General features: G+C 36.6%; 1 protein-coding gene across 3 annotated transcripts; it reads right to left on the reverse strand.

Moving 5' to 3' along the window:
• Nucleotides 1-716: 716 nt before the first annotated feature.
• On the reverse strand, nt 717-20,249 carry LOC149192511 (protein DMR6-LIKE OXYGENASE 1-like). Of its 3 annotated transcripts, none has more exons than XM_089404631.1 (3): nt 19,629-20,245; nt 19,117-19,441; nt 717-1,213 (listed from the first exon to the last, which is right to left on the reverse strand). In XM_089404631.1, exons 1-3 carry the CDS (start codon nt 20,132-20,134, stop codon nt 941-943), a joined length of 1,104 nt encoding a protein of 367 aa, XP_089260757.1. In that variant the 5' UTR covers nt 20,135-20,245; the 3' UTR covers nt 717-940. The 3 variants fall into 3 exon arrangements, with proteins under 3 accessions (XP_089260757.1, XP_089260759.1, XP_089260758.1); XM_089404633.1 differs by having other exon boundaries at nt 19,576-19,792; XM_089404632.1 differs by lacking the exon at nt 717-1,213 and having other exon boundaries at nt 19,291-19,441; nt 19,576-20,249.
• Nucleotides 20,250-20,709: the final 460 nt, after the last annotated feature.

Raw genomic sequence — 20,709 nt, forward strand, 5'->3', positions numbered from 1 at the left:
TGCTCAAAGATGCACCACTGGTTTATTTCCTTCCATTAGGACTTCTTTGTCACTATCAGGAGCCTTCAATGCCACCCAAGATTACTCCTCAGGGACCTATTAGTCCAGACCACTCTCTAGAGGAAATTATTCGTTAGGCACTCAGTGCTGACATCTACACCATTCACTCAGATGATGAGCAGAGCCAACTTCATCCCTCCTCCCATGGCAGCTACAACTCAATCCATGATATGTTTCTTGACAGGCTATCCTTCACTTTACAGAGTTTTCTTTCTTGAAATATAAACTGCTTGTACATAGCCAATGTTATGTCAATTCATTTCCTATTATTCTTATACTCAATTCTCCTTTCATTTTCACTCATTTTAGTGGGCTGTCTTTTGCAATCCCCTGTTTTGCTGGGCTACTTTTGCTGGTTGTAGACACCAGTTCCTTTGACCTTTGTTGCTCTTGAGAAGGCATGAATACAATTTTCAACTTTCGAGGTTTTAATGAAAAAAGCTTTCAAGAACATGGACAATAAAAGGAATGAAAATTTTCAAGTTTGGTTCTTTTTTAGAACATGTCAGAGCCAATACCCGCACCCCAGGATTGGTACCACTTATCTGAAAATTATTTTCCAAACAAATAGTTAAAAATGTGATCTATTTCTACTTCGCTAAAATTCATGTCCATCAAGAAATAGATTTCAAGATTTCAACAAGTTGCTAGAAATATTTACCATAAACTGCCCACGTCATCATTAATGTGGCAAATGGGACTATTATGTATTAGTTCATGAAGAAAAACAAACAGTGAATTCCATGTACAACAGTATTTTAACCGATGAATGATGCAAACTATAAGAGGTTACCAAAATTACAGAAAGTGGTAAGAACAACCAACTATAGGGGGTTAAATACAAAAGCTTAAAAATACTAAACATCGTAAGATAACGATCTCATCCAGAGGAATTTTCGGAAATATAAAAGTGATGGATTTGAAGATTCTCAGTGCCCAAATTCTTGAAATTGCTGTGCCTCCTGCTCTCGATGAACTTCCCCCAACAGTATTCTCTATATTTGGGTGGATTTTTCTCATTGACTAAATCAGGTACAGGTCCCACCATCACATAATGCGAAGGATTTAAAAAGAATGGGATAGAAAACCTTTCCTTCTTGTCATTCACCACCACTCTATGTTCTACACTTGCATATTTGTCATTGCTCCAAACCTGCACAACACAAAATCCCCAAAAAGGCTTATTTCTATGAAAACTGTAGGGTGCTTAAAACAAAATAAGTTACTTCTAACGCAACGCTGACAGAAGAATGTAAGCTATATATGAATTTGTCATTGGTCCAAACCTGCACAACACAAAATCCCCAAGAAAGGCTTGTTTCTATGAAAACTGTAGAGTGCTTAAAACAAAACAAGTTACTTCTAAGGCAGCACTGACAGAATGAATGTAAGCTATATATGGCCATTCACTCATAGACCAATATCTTTTACTTCCAAACTAATGCATGTACTTAGCCAAATATATCTTGCACAAAACATTTTTTTAAAGCTTGTTTCTCCTGGTTTCACTTGTAAATAAAGAAAAACATCATCATTTCATTAACATAGACAACTGATTATTTAAATTGTGCAATCTATTTCAATTAAGAACTCAACGAATTTTCTTGTTTTGGTCCTTGGAAATGGCAGTTCTGTTATGCTGGACAGTTACATCATACATGGCTTTGAACATTTCAGATTGGAGATATCCCGAGGACTATGCTGCATATCATGAATTTGTATTGGGAAAGAGTAAGAAAATTTTGCTGCAATTTATACTACTCCACAAACCCATCCAATCATAGCATACTTTCAGTCATAGGATTCTCCAGAATATGGTTATGAATTTCCAATCATCCAAGGTTTCTGATTTTCCAAGAGTTTGCCTTGCTCATGCTTACACTTTCTTAAGAGGCAGTACCACTGCAGGCGCTGGTGTGGGTGGGATTCTTCCCACAGCAGTCAGTCATTCTGTTTTCCAAACAAAAAGAATAAGAAGATAGCCATGCCTGTAAGAGGACGTCTTTGAGGTAAAAAAATCTTTGTCAATGTATCATCGGTGAGAAATTCTGCTTGTTCCAAACAAGGCAGCGTCCTTATCACTGCTACAGTTATATGAAACATAAAGAACGATCCTTTAAAAGGAAAAAATAGCAGCAACTACCATCTCTCATGGATATGAAGGAATTTGTTTATCAAGGAACTTAGAACACTACTTTATAACTTGGCATCAAAGCGACTGCTGTACTCCTGGGCCCTTATGGTTCAAAAAGAAGAAACATGCCCTATCAGCAGCTCAGAGTAATTCAAAAGGATGAAACATGCCCTGCCAGGATAACTGGAGACCATCCTTCGTCAGGATGTTGCTAGGTTCACTGAACTATTCAAGGCTTGTCTACTTGCTATATAAAGCAAGACCAATGTGCAACAATGGAGCAAGTTCACTTGAAAATTATGTTACGACAACAATACAACCTAGTTTAAATATCTAAAAATATTATATATTTCTACCCATTCAAAATTGAAATAAAGTAAAAGAAAGATGCCACAACTCATTAGTGTCAGTGCTATCACATATACATGAAACACCAAACATATAAATTTATAACTTTTTGCCTATACAAAGATAGTTATAAGTAATGGATTACTTTCATATAACTTTTTTCCTATACAAAGATAGTTATAAGTAATTTATTACTTGTATGGTCGTAGGGAAAATCACTTAATTGTACGTGGGCTATATATTATCGAAACAATGTCCATGATTATTGTAAGAAAATTTCTAGCTCTCTACAAAGGGATAATGCAAATTTATTTGTAGCTGATGACACACAACACACAAGTATGATCTTCCCTATGCCAATGACCAAGCAAATGGACAATTTGGCTATTCATTCCACCCAACAATTCAAATACAAAGAAATTAGTGTGGTAGCTAAGAGCACAGGATTCTAACAAATAGATTTTAGTGTTGCATGTGTCAACTGGGTGTATAATAGCCTATGCGCTGCTATTAATTAACAATTGAGCAAACTCATGAGAAGTACATTGTGTATTAACTATTAAATCAACTATAGCTTACTCAATGACCAAAAATTTGCAATAAGGCAAAGAAAAACTAAAGTGAAAAATGAAAACAATGGCCAACAACACTTCTGCTCAAGAGTGGATCTCCTTTGGCTTTGTGATGTATGGCCTTGAGTATTCCATTGTTGTAGCCATCAAAGTGTATTGGAGAAAGGACCACGCGCCACATACAAAAAAATTGTTAAATGGAATTCACACAATAATACACCAAAAAAAACAAGCAAACATGAAATCACAGTGATCATATAGCAATTAAAAACCATAAACAACATGGATTATCTCAAAGAAAACTGAAGGAAAAAACTCTAGCATTAAATGACTCTGTTAAATTTTTATTTCTTAGCAATGACATAAACACAAGTGCCTTTGGAACATTACAAGTTATAGACTTGGAAATCATTTTATGCATTCTCTCTCTTTTCAATGAAAGAACTATTGGCAATCATAGCTTGAATAGGAATTTTCTCGTACATTTAGTGCAGTTTAAGATTTTTTTTAATAAATAATTCTATTCTGTAATTTACTTTAGTAAAAAGAGTGAAAGTCTTATTTTTTGGAGTTGAGTCTAATATTGTACTAGACTTTGAGTAATATTAAAAATATATTCTTTCCTAAAACTCCAATGACAAGTCAATGTAGATGGAAAAGACACTCTAATTATTCATGTAGACAATTTTCTCTGGAGGTGAGGAAAAAGGTTGAGGAGAGGAGAGAACAATGCAACAGTGAAAAGAGCAACTAAGTAATGATTGCAAGTTGCATATCTACCTATATAGTTGTGTGGACAGGTCATATGAATCCATACAATTGTACAAACATTTGATACAAATTGTATAGTCCTATGGACGTAGTCATACTACAGGTTTCTCAAACATGTTTTGTAATTTTCTCATTTCACGTGTAGGAAGGCTCATTTGTTAGGTGTCCTTGTAAGTTTTGAGCCATTAATGATAACTAGTGGATTGTAACAACCCTAGTGAAAATTCCATGTAATAAAAGTTAATAAAGGAAAAATAATAACCACAGTTGATGGGACACTTATTCCAAGTTGAATGTTGGGCAAGACATCCTAGCGTGGGTGCTCATTTGGTTATTAATGGCTAAGTAATTGGAAAGGAAAAATGGCATTTTTGGCACATTTATTTATGAAAATAATGGAAATTGGGAGAAAAGGGAGGTGAAAGGTCACACGTTGCATGTGAGGAGGAAAATAATGGAAAATGAAGAAAATAGAGGCCTCATTCATAAAAAGGCTTATGATGATCAGTACACAAACTTTTGTCAGTTCAATTTTGGAGCTCTCTCATTATTCTCTCTCTCTCATGCTCTTGGACACTTATAGTTTTCTAGGAGCACTCTTGGAGAGTGTGGCACACTTGGATTTTTGGTAGAAATTGGCAAGACCCAGAAATTTGTAGAGCTCTGTTAGAGTAGTCAGGGTTGGCCAATCTTGAATAACTTTTATCTTGGTTGGCTCCACATGCACACCTCGCTCATTAATGATGTACCCCAAATATTGAACTTGGGTCATACCAAAATTTCATTTCTCCAAATTGGCACACAATTTGTGGTATCACAGGGTTTTGAGGACCTGTCGAATATGGTGGAGTTACTCTTACCAACTCTGGCTAAAGATCAAGATGTCGTCCAAATACACTACCATGAATGATCTGGTGAAGGGTCGCATGAGGTCATCCATTAGCCTCGTGAAGGTTTTGAGGGCATTCATCGACCCAAAAGGCACGGCCAGCCATTCGAAAAGGCCCTCCTTAGATTTGAAGGAAATCTTCCACACATTGGAGGGTTCGATTAGTACCTAGTGATAACAAGACTTCAAGTCAATCTTGCTAAAATATTCCCCCTCCTTAAGATGGTCTATAAAGTCATCAATCCATGGGATTGAATACCTATTCTGGACAGTGATATTATACAACGCCCGATAGTCGATACAGAGTCTCCAAGTCCCCCCTTTTTCTGTACCAACACGAACAGGCTCCCACAGGGTGATGAACTTGGCCTAATGTGCCCTTTTTGTAATAGCTCCTGAATCTGCATCTTGATTTCATCATTCTTCATAATAGAGCATTGATAGATCGGCCCATTGGGTAGCGCACACCCGAGGTCAGATCGATGGAGTGCTTGACATGATAGTGCAGGGTACCCTTGTAGGTGAGGTAAAGATGTCCCTATACTCCTCCATGACCTTGTCCATTTGTTTTTGGTATGAAGAGGAGCCTTGTATGGAGGTCGTTAATGTTTCCATAATCTTCTTCTTTCCCTGGGGGCGAATCATAAGGAAAACAAATTTCCCGGTCTAGGAAATGATTTTACTGCATTGCTTCACAAAGATCAAAGAGATTGTGGTAGGTGGTGCTACCTCTGGTATCATGTACAACTTATTTCTCAAATAAATAATAACAGTGCGAGGCCTAGACTCATACATAGTATGACGCTTCCACAAGTATGGTTGGCCTAATAATACATCAAAAAATTCAAGAGGATAAACATCACAAAGTACCTTAGTTGTGAAGGGCTTGATGGTGTAGCAAAGGCGACACTACTGGCTGACGCAAAGATCTCATCCTTGGTGAAGCCACCGGATGGTGTGCAACTGTGCGTGTGGTGTGGTGGGTAGGCCCAACCACTTCATGACCTCTGCTAAAATGAGGTTCTTTTGGCTTCTGTTGTTGAAAATGAACTGCAACGGAGAACCCTTCACCTACATCTGTTAGTGGAAGAGTTGCTCCCCCTCCTCTAGAACTTCAAGCTCAATCTTTTGGATCTTGGCGATGGAAATGGTGGCACTGGGCTCCGCATCAATAATATTCTTCCCTTTGTCATTCCCTTGTTGGGTTCTAACTCAGAGTCAGAACATGCATCTAATTTGGAGGCCTTTAGCTCTACCACCAATCACGGCTTGACTCAACACTCACTTGTGTTTGGAGTGGGCCTCTTATGGAACTCACACCATTTCCTTGTGTCATTCTTTATCTTTGTGGTGTTTTTCTTCGCTTGCGGCTTCGCAAGGTTGTCCTTGGTTTCCATGCCTTGGCTTTTTCTTTTGTTCCGTAGTTTGGGGCCACCATTCCCTTGTTTCGGATTCGCAGATCCAAAGTCTTGCTTCCTCAGTTTGAATTTTTGCTCGATCTTAACAGTATATCAATAGGAAGCACTAATCAAGGAGATGTCCAAGAACACCAACTCGTTCTTGAAGTACTTGTCAATGTTGTTAAAAGCGTGATCGGGATTAAATCAGCGCCGGGAAAAAAGCGGAAAAAATCGGCAAAAGCGGAAAAAAGCGGGAAAAAAGCATTTGGCACAAAAATATTCATTTTTTTTTCATTTTTTTTCAATTTTTTTAATATCTAAACCATCTACAACATAAAATAAATACATTGACACATAAATATGATAAAAAAACTAACATATAAGATGTTTAATATCATTTCTAGCGCTAAAATCACACATAACATTGAATCATGTCCTGAATAGTAAGTCCTGACTCCTGAGTCCCAACTCAGCCTCAAAATATCAACAAAAAATATGATAATGTATCTCATCATGTCATAATGTCATATACAATAAAATGAAAGTCTAATCCTATTGATTTCCTTTGCCCCTCTTGCGAGAAAATGCCACAGCTTTACCTTTCCCTCTAGATGTAGATGTTGGTGCCCGTGCAGGTGGAAATGGCAGTGGAGTCTGATGTGCTCTAGACGTTGAAGAACTAGAAGTAGGAGCTATAGGAGGTAGACCACGTCCTCTACTGGTGGCAGGGGTAGCCCGGGCATGTGGTGTCACCTGGAAACATTACAATCTCCCAATCCTGAAATCCTGAAAAACTGATAAGTCTGCTGGATTTTAAATGAAATCTAAAATTCTACTTTCTCCATATGAAATCCAATGAGGCTGGAACCACTCTCAAACATCCTGAGTCATTTCATGGTAATGTTAAAAATTTAAGTAAAAGGATGAAAATGAAGATTAAGGAGAATGTCACTTTTACTTTAAGAATTTAACATTACCATGAATAGCATATCCATACTAGGGCCTAGACTTGATCATTAAGCTACCCCACTCAAAAATTATTTGTTTCTTTCAAAAAACATTGCATGAAAAAACCCAAAAAAAGTTATAAAACTACGTTGTCCTGAGCCCCCACGATTTTTTCGTTAAAAATCGCGTTTTTTTCGAAAAAATCGCGATTTTTTGAAAAAAGCGCGATTTTTTCAGTAAAAATCGGCAAAAAAAAAGTAGGCGATTTTTTCGTATAAAAATCGCGATTTGATCGACAAGATGAAAAAATCGCGATTTTTTCATTAAATCGCAATTTTAACAACACTGGTACTTGTGTAAGCAGTGGTAGTACTTGAGTACCAAATTCCGCTCAAAATCATTGATACCCAACTTTGTGTGAAGTTTATGAAAAATATTTGTGAACTCTGGCACATCTTGGTCCCTTCCCTACCACAACGTGGTCCACTTTATGTATTTATCTTCATAGCTCCCTACAGGGTAATATTGTTCCTTGATGGCATCTTGGAAAGAATTCCAAGTGGGTGCAGATGAAAATAATGAGGACTCCCTCTCGTCCTTCTGTTCACAGTAGGTTTCCCACCAGTCCATGACATGGGGAAAACTTTGAGAAGTGCAAAAGTAATCTTTTCTCAATTAGAAAAGTCATCAACCAGAAAATATCCTTCCAATAGATTTAACCATCTATCTACCACATCTGCATCTATCTAGACTTCGAATATAGGAATATCAAATTTGACTTGTACCTTAAAAGGAGTGGCACCTCCAGATTGACTTTTGGATGAAGATGTGTTGCTTGTGCGTAGCCACCGAAGGATCTGGGCAAAGTTATTTATCATCGCGTTCCTCTATCGCTCGAGGGCTTCCTTGAAAAATATTTTGAAAGGATCCCCTGCTCCCTCATCTTTCTTTTATTCTTCCATGGGAGGTCGTCAGGGTTTGCAAGGCTGGTATTGTAAAGGTTCAACCAGTTTGAGCCATAACGCGTTATACCCTGACCTCGTTGGCAACATGCAAAGAAAAATAGAGAAAGAGAAAACCACTCTAATACCACTAATATGGACCTATAAACGAACACAACAAAATATATATAAAAAAATAAACATCGAGATGTATCATAAATAAAACTTCATTTCATTAATATCCAAGAATTGAAATATGCTTACATACAAAATGGAAGTAAACTAGCTTGGGCGATGGTAGGTTATCTCTGAAAAGAGATGTTGCAGCTACATGCCTCTGAAGTATGTTACAATGAGGCACAAGAGCCTTTTTATTATTGAACAATAACAGAAAACCCTAAACAACCAAAACTCAAATCGTAGGAGATGGAACGCCAAGAGTCTGGGGCCCTGTTGGAGTTAGTTGGGTAGCTAACTTCCTAGGGTTGTAACTTGGTCATATTGTCTTCGTTTGGCGCGTACGACACCTTGTCTAAAATAACTCCCTGAGTACTATAGTATTTTCCATAGTCCCTTTCCTATGGCTATGGGCTTATAATACATACCTAAAAGAAACACCGTTTAGGGGGTCAAAACAACTCCTAAAGTTCAGGACCTAAACAACTAAAAATAGTAATTGTTGCTATAGCCAAAGAAATGAATGAAAATAGCTGTAGGTAGAGGCAGAATAGGCGAGTGGCCACCAATATCCACCTGGATCATAACAACCCCTAACATCACTTTCCCACCCAAAATAAATTATTTTCCCTCAAGTAAAAAAAACATATTTTGTAAATCAAAGTCACAAACTTTCAGAGATGTAAATTACTCAAAATTTTCATTTTCTAGACAAAATATCAACCAAACAATTCCATTATAATAATAGAGGAAATATTAGAATGGTTACGATAGTGTGTTTATTTCCTCATTTGCTAAAACATCCTCCAACAATGAGCATTGAACATGTAGAAGATGTATCAAAAATCTAAATGAAATTATTATTCTTGCAACAATTTATCTTCCTAATCATCTTGAGTCTATATTTATAACTCAATGTTGATATTCATCACTAACATCCAAAGGGGATAAAATTTCTGAAAGGAATTCATTTTTGGAGGGTTCAAATGGTTAGTTGACCATCATATTTTCCAACCAAATACTTTTCAAAAGACGATATCCCCAAAAAAAAAAAAATATTATCCTTTATTCTTATAACTATTCAAAGGAAGATTTGGGTTCGTGGAAGAATCAAACAGTTGTTGACTAAAGGATTTGTGCATGATGAAAGTTCCTTCCAATTTTTTGTGAAGATATGGCTGTAAATATTAGCTACATACAAGCTCAATTAAATAAGAACAATGCTTGCACCAAGTGTTCATAAGCTCGGGAACATTAATAGAGTGCATCAACCTCAACTGCAAGGTGATGACACAACCTAAAGATGCAATTTATGTTGAGGTGTGCACAATAGAGTGATGTGAATGGGAATTTCATAAAACTATTACAAGGAAGTTCAACCACGATAATAGATCACATCTTATTCATTCATATCTCCATCTTCTCAAAATTTGTACATCACTATATTGTGGGATGTGAACATACAAGATGTGAAACACTTCATATCCCCTTAAGCAACTATTATTATTTATACACCTCTGGTTGAATGTAATTGGGTTGGTAGTTTTGGTGATTTTATATAAAAAATGGTTAGTTGCCTTATATTGTTCATATCATTGTTGTACATACTTATTTCTTAATGGAAATCCAAAGTTTATCTTCTGGAAAAATACTTGCAACAAATTTTGTTGTTGTTGTCTTATTTCATTTATGTTTGTCTATTACCTCCATTACTTTCCTTTCCATAATCTATAGATTATGTATGTAAGATTCTTGTTGTTGTGGATATATTATTTTTGCTAAAGCCCACCACCTTACAAGTCTACCTACATTCAACTTGTCATTAGCCTCACATATTGAATCTTAAAAATAATCCAAAAATTAACAAAATAGGGTTGTGTAGCCACTAAGTTATATCTGTCCTAGTTAGTGTATACAGGTATGACTTTGAATTTGAAAGTAGAAAAAGAAGCTCAATCACCAAGACCATGCAACCCTTCCTATAACTAGAGTTCATTAGCATATCGATGTCTATAGATCCCTACAAGGAGCATGATGGTTTCCACTCACCCTCTTCCTCTTTATCATATAGGGATAACATATTGTTACCTAGACCTAACTTTTTATCAGAAAATAGTTGTGTGATAACTTTTCTAAACTCCTAAATTATGAGGGGTTACACACTAAAAAACATTTTGTGCATAAAACATTTGGATTTGAAGATAGCCCAACTCAAGAGACTTCCTTAAACACATGGCATTGAATCATAGGTATAAAATTGGATATTATCCTTGATTGAGCTCTTTATAACAATCCAAAAGAAAACCCCAATATATACTCTTATACTATTTTCCTTAGTCAAACACATCATTGTTATAAAGAGCTCAATCAAGGATAATATCCAATTTTATACCTATGATTCAATGCCTAGTATATGCAATGATACCTAATTGCAATGTACAAAAATGTAATGATACCTAATCATAATAATAATATGATTCAATGCCTAGTATATGCAATGATACCTAATTGCAATGTACAAAAATGTAATCCTTTAAATCTCAAGATTGCAGGAATGAATGTCTGCTTCTTTAGATTGAAAAGGAAGAATTTAGATTCCATAATTTTTTAAAGGGATTATTAAGAAGATAATGGTGGGAGGAGAGTATGTGCATATGGAGGAGAGAGGGTGTATGAGGTGGACAATGATAGAATGTCATACAACTAATGGCCTACAACAAGGAAATATAGCCAATGGGTAGCAATAGGGAAATAAAAATGGTGGCAAGTATCACATACAGATCATGGATGAGGAGAAGCATCTTCCCTAATGATTTCAAGAAATTGATGAGGAAATTGCTTTTAATAAAGGTAGATCACAAGGAAGCACTGCAGGGCTAGAGAATGTTATGGTGAGATATATTGCCTTAAATTGCTTTCATACTAATGGATCCACGGATGTTGTGATGAGATCATTTTATGCCAACTTTACAAGAAGCAGGTTGTCCTGGGTCTCCCTGCCTTGGCTTTGTCCTTTTTTTTGCAGTTTGGTTGTGCCTTTCCCTTAATTTGGATTCACAGAACCAAAGTCTCACTTCCTCTGTTTAAATTTCTTCTCGATCTTAACATCATATCGATAGGAAGCACCAGTCAAGGAGATGTCCAAGAACTCCATCTCGTCCTAGATGTACTTGTGTAGATAGTTGTAGTACTTGAGTACCAAATTCCACTCAGAATCCTTGGTACCCAACTTTGTGCGAAGGTTATGAAAAATATTTGTGAACTCTGGCACATCTTGGTCTCTTCCCTATCGCAACGTGGTCCACTTTATGTATTTATCTTCATAGCTCCTGAAAGGGTAATATTGTTCGTTGATGGCATCTTGGAAAGAATTCCAAGTGGATGCAGCTGAAAACAGTGAGGGTTCCCTGTCGTCCTTCTATTCAGAGTAGGTTTCCCACCAGTTGTTGACATGGGGGTGGCTTTGAGGAGTGAAAAATTAATTTTTTCTCGATTGGAAAAGTCATGAACCGAAAAATATCCTTCTAATAGATTTAACCATCTATCTACGACATCTGCATCTACATGGACTTGACTTCTACCCTAAAAGGAGTTCCACCTCTAGATTGACTGTTGGATGAATATGTGTCGCCTGTGGGTAGTCGTTGAAGGATCTGGGCAAAGTTATCCATCATCGCGTTCCTCTGTCGCTCGAGGGCTTCATCGAGCAATATTTTGAAAAGATCTCCCGCTCCCTCATCTTTCTTTTCTTCTGCCATGGGAGGCCGTCAAGGTTTGCAAGGTTGGTCTTTGGGAGGCCGTCAAGGTTTGCAAGGTTGGTCTTGCAAAGGTTCAACCAATTTGAGCCCTAACTCCTTATACCCTGAGCTCGTTGGGAACATGCAAAGAAAAATAGAGAAAGAGAAAACCGCTCTAATACCACTGATCCAGACTTATACACAGACACAAAAAAATACAGAGACAAACATAAACATTGATATGTATCAGAAATAAAACTTCATTTCATTAATATCAAAGAACTGAAATATGCTTACATACGAAATTGAAGTAAACTAGCTCGGACGATGGTAGCTTATCTCTAAGAAGAGATGTTGCAGCTACATTCCTCTGAGCTATGTTATAGTGAGGCTCAAGGGCCTTGTTATTATTGAACAATAATGGAAAACACTGAACAACCAAAACCATAATCCTGGGAGATGGAACGGCAAGAGTCTCTGGGCCCCGTTGGGGTTAGTTGCGCAGCCAATTTCCCGGGGTCATAACTTGGTCATATTGTCTTTTTTTGACATGTACTATACCTTGTCTGAAATATCTCTCTGAGTACTACAGGATTTTCCATAGTCCCTTTCCTATGACTATGGGCCTAATACAGACCTAAAAAAACACCGTTTAGGGGGTCAAAACAACTCCTGAAGTTCAAGACCTAAACAAATTCTAAAGATAGTAAATGTTGCTATGGCCAAGGAAACGAATGAAACTGACTGGAGGTATAGGCAGAATATATGGGTGACCACCAATATCCACCTGGATCATAACAACCCCTAACATCACTTTCCCACCCAAAATATATTATTTTCCCTCAAGTAAAAAAAAAAACCATATTTTGTAAATCAAAGTCACAAACTTACAAAGATGTAAATTACTCAAAATTTTCATTTTCTAGACAAAATATCAACCAAAAAATTCCATTATCAAAATAGAGGAAATATTAGAATGGTTACGCTAGTGGTGTTTATGTCCTCATTTGCTAAAACATCTTCCAACTATGAGCATTGAACATGTAGAGGGATGTATCAAAAATCTAAATGAAATTACTATTCTTGCAACAATATTCTTGCTAATCATCTTGAGGATATATCTATAACTCAATGTTGATCTTCATCACTAACATCCAAAGGGGATAAATTTTCTGAAAATAATTCATTTTTGGAAGGTTCAAATGGTTAGTTGACCATCATATTTTCCAACCAAATACTTTTCAGAAGACGATATCCCCAAGAAAAGAAAAACTTATCCTTTATTCTTATAATTATTCAAAGGAAGATTTAGGTCCGTGGAAGAATCAAACATCCATTAAGTTGTTGACTAAAGGATTTGTGCATGATGAAAGTTCCTTCCAATTTTTTGTGAAGATATAGATGTAAATATTAGCTACTTACAGGCTCAATTAAATAAGAACAATGCTTGCACCAAGTGTTCATAAGCTCAGGGACATTAATAGAGTGCATCAACCTCAACTGCAAGGTGATGACACAACCTAAAGATGCAAATGATGTTGAGGTGTGCACAATAGAGTGATGTGAATGGGAATTTCAGAAAACTATTACCAGGGAAGTTCAACCACGATAATGGATCAAATCTTATTTATTCATATCTTCATCTTCTCAAAATTTTTACATCACTATATTGTGGGATGTTAACATACAAGATGTGAAACACTTCATATCCCCTTAAGCAACTATTATTATTTATACACCTCCGTTTGAATGTAATTGGGTTCGTGATTTTGGTAATTTTATATAGACAATGGTTAGTTTTCTTATATTGTTCATATCAGTATTGTACATACTTATTTCTTAATGTAAATCCAAAGTTTATTTTCTGCACAAATACTTGCACCAAATTTTTGTTGTTGTTGTCTTATTTCATTTATGTTTATCTATTACCTTTATTATTTTCCTTTCCAAAACCTAGAGATTGTGTATGTAAGATTCTTGTTGTTGTGGATACAATATTTCTGTTAGGCCCACAACCTTACAAGTCTACCTACATTCAACTTGTCATTAGCCTCACATATTGAATCTTAAAAAGAATCCAACATTAACAAAATACGGTTGTGTATCCACTAACTTATATGTGTCTTCCTAGTTAGTGTATAGAGGCTAGACATTGAATTTGAAAGTAGATAAAGAAGCTCAATCACCAATGCCATGCAACCCTTCCTATAAATAGAGTTCATTAGCATGGAAATGTCTATGGATCCCTACAAGTAGCATGATAGTTTCCACTCACCCTCTTCCTCTTTATCATATAGGGAGAACATATTGTAACCTAGTCCTAACTTTTGATGAGAAAATAGTTGTGAGATAACTTTGCTAAACCCCTAAACTATGAGCGGTTATTCACACTAAAAAAAACATTTTGTGCATAAAACATTTGGATTTGAAGATAGCCCAACTCAAGATACTTCCTTCAACATATGGAATTGAATCATAGGTATAAAAATGTATATTATCCCTGGTTGAGCTCTTTATAACAATCCAAAAGCAAACCTCAATATCTACTCTTATACTATTTTCCTTAGCCAAATACATCATTGTAAAGCTTAAATTAGTATACGCAATGATACCGAATTGCAATTGACAAAAATGTAATCCTTTAAATCTCAAGATTGTTGGTATGAAGGTGTGCTTCTTTAGATTGAAAAGGAAGAATTTAGATTCCACAATTTTTTAAAGGGATTATTCAGAAGATAATGGTGGGAGGAGAGTATGTGCAGATGGAGGAGAGAGGGCGTATGGGATGGACAATGATAGAAGGTCATACAATTGATGGCCTACAACAAGGCAATATATCCAATGGGTAGCAATAGGGAAATAAAAATGGTGGCAAGGATGGCATACACATCATGGATGAGGAGAAGCATCGTCCCGAATGATTTTAAGAAATTGATAAGAAACTTGTTTTTAATCACAACAGATCACAGGGAAGCATAGTAGGTCTAGAGAATGTTGTGATGAGATATATCGCCTTAAATTGCTTTCATACTAATGGATCCATGCATGTTGTGATGAGATCATTTTATTCCAAGTTTACAAGGGGCAGGGCTTCTAGCTCAAGTAAGGCCAAGGAGGGTTGGCCGATGTTTCTTCAAAGGAAATTGTTTTCCATGTAAGATGAATTTGAGTTGGTTTTGAGCATGCATATGATGATTAATGGTTGAAGGATACAAGGGTGTGGTCATGGGTTTGAACTGAGTCCAAACCTTTACTTAATAGTTATATATTCCTAAAACAACTACAAAGCTAGGGGAAATTTAGGAATGTTTCTCAATATCATATTACCATTACTAACTCTCACTTTAGGTCATTTCTCTTTTAACACGAGGAAAACCCTAAGAAAGATTGCTTAAAATTTTCTTTAAGCAAATGGGTGAACAAATTGACCCGTACCAACCCAATTAAGCAGTGCAACTAAAGATCAAATTCGGGCAAGATTGAACAAAATGGATAAAGACATAATTAGGTAGTTATTAAAACACTCTAATCAACCACATGGAATTTTATAATATACCAAAATTAAAGAGGGCCCTTCCAAAAGTGCACTTTCTTAAAATTCCTAAATTAATAAGAATAACATGTAACCATGAACAATAGAAGATAACAATAACTTACTTGAATAAAAAAAAGACAATAACATACCAATTATTGAAAAATGTTACAAGAGTCACAAGGAAGATGGTATGAACAATGTTACAAGAGTCACAAGGAAAGTTTCAGATTATATCACAACATTGTTAAATAAAATTCAAATTGGTTGAACTAAAACAAATTCCAAGGGTTTTAAAGCTAATTCAAATTAGTTTAAAAAAAACAAATTCCTAACGGTTTTTAAGCTAAATCAAATTGATTAAATTACAAATTCCAAATATTTTTAAGCTAAGCCAACCCACCAAACTAAAATTACTCATTCCAAATGGAACGGATCTGTCGAGTTTGAACTATTTGCTAATGTACAATTCTATTCGGCAAGTGTAAATTTATTAGAAATTCAATTCTATTCGGCAAGTGTAAATTTATTAGAAATTCATTTATATATATATATATAACTAAAAACCTTAAAAGAGGAACTTTGCACACTTGTATTTAATAGTTTGGATTTACTTTGCATATGTGTATATTTAATATTTTGGATTCATATAATATATAACATGTTTTTTAGAACAGGTTTATTTTAAATATTTTTGGGTCAATTTTTTTAATTGTTTTATTTAATGAATTAATTTTATAACTAATCTAGTTAACTTACTTATATATTAAAAAATTAATATTTAAAAAGAAAGAAAGAAAATTCTTTTAATGTTTACGGAGTTAAAGATAGCCTATACTAATGTATTAAAAAATCAATATTTAGTAAAAAAAAAAAAAATCGTTTAAGATAGTTTATGGGACAGATTACTTCTTCATCTACTTGATGTATTCGGCCCTTTTTCTATAAAACCTCACAATAAATACATGCTCCCAACTTTTCGACAAACCCCTCGCTAAATAAATTATCCCAAAAACTAACTGTCAACATATCTTCACACTTCCCGGATGCGGGTGATTGTTAATTACAAGGGTACGTTGGAGGCGCGCGAGATGGGCAAGTGGCAGCCCACCTGCGTGAAGCGCATGACTCTTGGCATGAACGACAGGCTTCGCACATATGCATTTAAGGCAGCATTTACTCTGCCCACCCTGTTTTTGGTCATAGGAACGATGGCGCTCCATCTCATTTTCATTGCTGTTGTTCTTTGGTTTGCTCTCGGCTCAGTCCAGGTCGCGGTCTTGGGCTTCTCTCCAAGCGAAAGTCTGCCTGCCTGCTCCCTTTCGGCACTGGTGAATGACGAGAATTCTTCCCGTTTGGTCTTGCTCTGTAGAGCTTTTTACGCCTTAATCTGCTCCGGCCTCCCTTCAGCTCCTCTTCCTAAAGCCTTCTGCTTTTCACGGGCTCAGTTTCCTGCTCTCTCAGTGATTTCGTCCCTCAGTCGATCTTCCGCCTTCCCTCCTCCGTTTAATTTCTCCCTCCCATAATCATGCCGAAAGAAAGGCTGAGAATGATCAGCAGGCACGGCGGTTCACGTGGTCGAGCCACCGCCCAGCATATCTCTACCTCTCTGGACCCCTCTGAAGAAGCGTCGGCCTACCCAGCAACCAGAAGTGGCAGAGGTCGAGGTCGAGGGCAGGATAGAGGAGAAGCCTGTCAGCATCATGTGCATCCCACTGCCCGCTATCGCATTCCCTATTCGCTAGCAAATTCCTCTTTCATCATATCTGTAACCATCGAAAGATGTGAGCACAACTCAAGTCCGGGTGCGGTTCATCAGAGGGCTACGGAGGAACAGAGGGTGGCAAGTCAAACTGCCACCCCACGCCAAGGTACCGGAAGCATGCCCACCACGCACTCTGAGGCCAATGTCGGCCCAAGCACGAGAGGAGAGCCTTCCAGCTCTGCAATCCGCTCCTCTGACTCCATGGACTCCGGTCATTTTGGGTGCAGGGTTATAGAGGAACAGCCAACCACTTTAGATGAAGATTGACATTGTCAGCGCCTCTGGTTCTATGGTTTTGCCTCCGAAGTTAAAGCTCTCCTGTCATGCCTGTCTCAGGCTTTTGTTTATGACTCAGGTCAGGGTCTTTTTATGCTTATATCTATGTAAAAATCGATCCTTGAAACAGCAGTGTTTCACTCAGTCCGATATTGCTGTTTGGGTCTGTTTTTGTGTCTGTCTGGTATGTTCAATGTTCCTGGATATTATTCTCACTGATGTAAGTCATTTTGACGATTCTACAGTCAAGATGTCAAGTTTTTGCTATATGCCAACCTCATGGCATGAAATCTCGAGACCAACCTTGCTGTAACTTTTTGTATAAATATAGAAATAGACTAATTGAGAAAAAAAAACATATCTTCACACTAATATACACTATAATATATACATCATTAAATATTATATAATAATATAAATTACTACAATATACACAAATGTATATATTATAATAATATATACCTCTACACATTATACATACTTAAATATAATATAGGGTAGTATGTACACTGCAGGATGCTACACATCCAATCTCATACACACTAAGCGGGATGCTTATTGTATACTCAGCAACGTATTAAAGCTGCATATACATGCATATATTTAATCAGCAACGTATTAAAGCTGGCTGCATATACATGCATATATTTAATCTAGCCTGCGGGGTGGGGCCTTGCACTAAGTAGACAATGGGTCGTTGGAGTTGTGAAGATGGACAGAGATGTAGTGGGCAACCTATATATATTGTGTTATTTATCTTTGCTAAAATCATAAGATCTTAGTACATCGATTTGTAGGTAGTTGGATGTATTTTTGGTGTTATAGTGGTAGCCATGAGGATTGATCCTGTCTCTCATAGATTAAGACTGGCAGTTACCCATTCACCACGTGGTTAATAAATATATATATTGAATGCAGTATATACCATTTATTGAATATAATAGACAATTAATATATATTGTGTTATTCATTTATTAATGTGTAGAGCAGTATATATCATTTATTAGATTTTGTACTTGCTTAAACTCTAATTGATAGTTTACATTAACAAATAGATAACATAATATATATTAATAGCAGATGTAATTAATAAATAAATAACACAATATATATTGATAGCCGATGTAATTAATAAATAAATAACACAACATATATTGATAGCAGATGTAGCTGCACAGGAAACTAAATCAATCTATATAAAAAAATCCTAAACTATTGACCCATTTATGATGCAGTTAGATACAGGGTGCTTATATTGATTTAATGATCTTCGAATTTGGATTTCGAGTACTGCTATGGTTTTGATAAAATTTAGAGTACTGGTATGATTTTGATAAAATTTAACAGAGACTTTTGAAATTTAATTATAGTTATCAGTCTATTAAAAAAAAAGTTAAACATTCGGAAAAACAGATCATGTAAAAAAAAGGGTTAAACATTCAGAAAAACAGATCATGTACTTGGAAAAAAAAATATGACAACTTATCATGTACTTGAGTGAGAGATGGAACAAAAAAAATGCTAACTTATCATGTACTTGAGTGAGATGGAACAAAAAAGGCTCACCTGCATGCAATCCCCAACATTGATGACAAAGGAATTGGGGATAGGCTTCACTCCAATCCATTCTCCATCCTTTCGCTTGACTTGCAGCCCTCCAACGTCATCCTGAGCAAGCACAGTGAGAGCCCCCGGATCCTTGTGGCGACCCACTCCTAGAACCAGCTCAGGCACGGAGCATGGTAAATAATGATTCAACCTCACACCCGAAGTTTGTTCCTCAAACTTGGAATTGAAATAATCACCCGGCAACCCCAAGCTCCGAGATATGAGTTCCAACAATCTGAAAGCAAGTTTCTCGATGGCCTCTGCATATTTCTCGCAGGCCTCCCTGTATCCACAAGCCATTGCAAACTAGTCAATAACTATTAAAACTTTAGTAGCCATTTCTCACATACATACGGTTAGGTAATTGTGCTGCGTGATATCAAATCCGTCGAGGTGAAAATCTTAAACTATTTGCACCTCCCGGGAATCGATGCCTCGCCATCCATAACAGCTCCGGGATTAATAAGGACCTTAGGCCAGGTGGGTTCTGCGGCCATTGATTTATCACTGTTCGATTCTCATCAGACTCGAGTTCGAAACTCGCAGGAAGAGAAATTGCCCCTCGACATGCAAAGTCGAAAACTTCTTTCCAGTCCCTGACGTTTTTTGTACGCTCTGCGTCGTAATAGCCCCTTTTGTTATCCAAGTCTCTCCTCACTTTGGATTTTTCTTGCAAGGGGAGGGAAAAGAAATTGGCTGCTTCGGATTTGATTGTATGGTAGAGCTCAGGGGAGACGCCATGGTTGATGACTTGGAAGAATCCCCAGTCCCTGCAAGCTGCGTGTATTTGAGCGACGAGTGAGTCCAATGTGGAGGGGTGGGCTGGAGTAGTGGAGTTGACAGGGGAAAGATCTATGAGGGGAATTTGATCTATGAGGGTCAAGTCGCAGTGTTTGGCGTTTGGGCGATGCTCTAGGGATTGGATGAAGGCTGCATCGATGCCTAAACGGGCTTGGGCTGCGCTATCTAAACCCATCTCTTCTCTGGTTTGATTGATGCTCTCTTGATTGTGCTGGAGATTATTATTATTAAGCGTACCGCATGGTTCTAACTATTTCACGGGAGAACCAAAGGTTTCGTCCCTCCGCTTGGTCCAAAGGAGTTGGAATCCAAATAAAAAACAATGCTCACGTCATGTATGTTTTATCCTTATGGTGCATTGAATGCAGATGGTTTATTGTCTATTCGTATGTGATGCATTGAACTTAGATGGTTTAGTGGGCTGCATCACATCACATCATGTATGTTTATCCTTATTTGGTGCATTGAATGTAGATAGCTTATGGTCTATTTATTAAACCTCGATAATTTATTGTTGGTGCATTCAAGTTCCAAACACAATGATGTTCATGCAATGCTTTCATTTTACTATTTTCACTTGTTATTGTGTTTTTCTTTTTTTAACTAATTTGCTTTGAACTTATAGAAACAACATTGCTCGAATTATATATGTGTTTTATTGTGTGCCTTATTGCATTTAGAAAATCTACCAATTTAGACATTTATATCCAAATTACAAAAATATAACAATAAGTATATTCATATTCATGT

Source organism: Pinus tabuliformis, chromosome 2_2 (assembly GCF_031772625.1).
Source record: "Pinus tabuliformis cultivar Carrire ecotype Pingquan chromosome 2_2, CPIR1, whole genome shotgun sequence".
NCBI classification, from domain to species: Eukaryota; Viridiplantae; Streptophyta; class Pinopsida; order Pinales; family Pinaceae; genus Pinus; species Pinus tabuliformis.

Coding starts and splice junctions, on each gene's coding strand:
- LOC149192511 (XM_089404631.1), bottom strand. CDS start 20,134: ATGGGTTTAGATAGCGCAGCCCAAGCCCGTTTAGGCATCGATGCAGCC. Junction 19,442..19,628: donor CAGAACCCACCTGGCCTAAG/GTCCTTATTAAT, acceptor TTGTGGATACAG/GGAGGCCTGCGAGAAATATG. Junction 1,214..19,116: donor ATGTTGGGGATTGCATGCAG/GTGAGCCTTTTT, acceptor TGTGTTGTGCAG/GTTTGGAGCAATGACAAATA.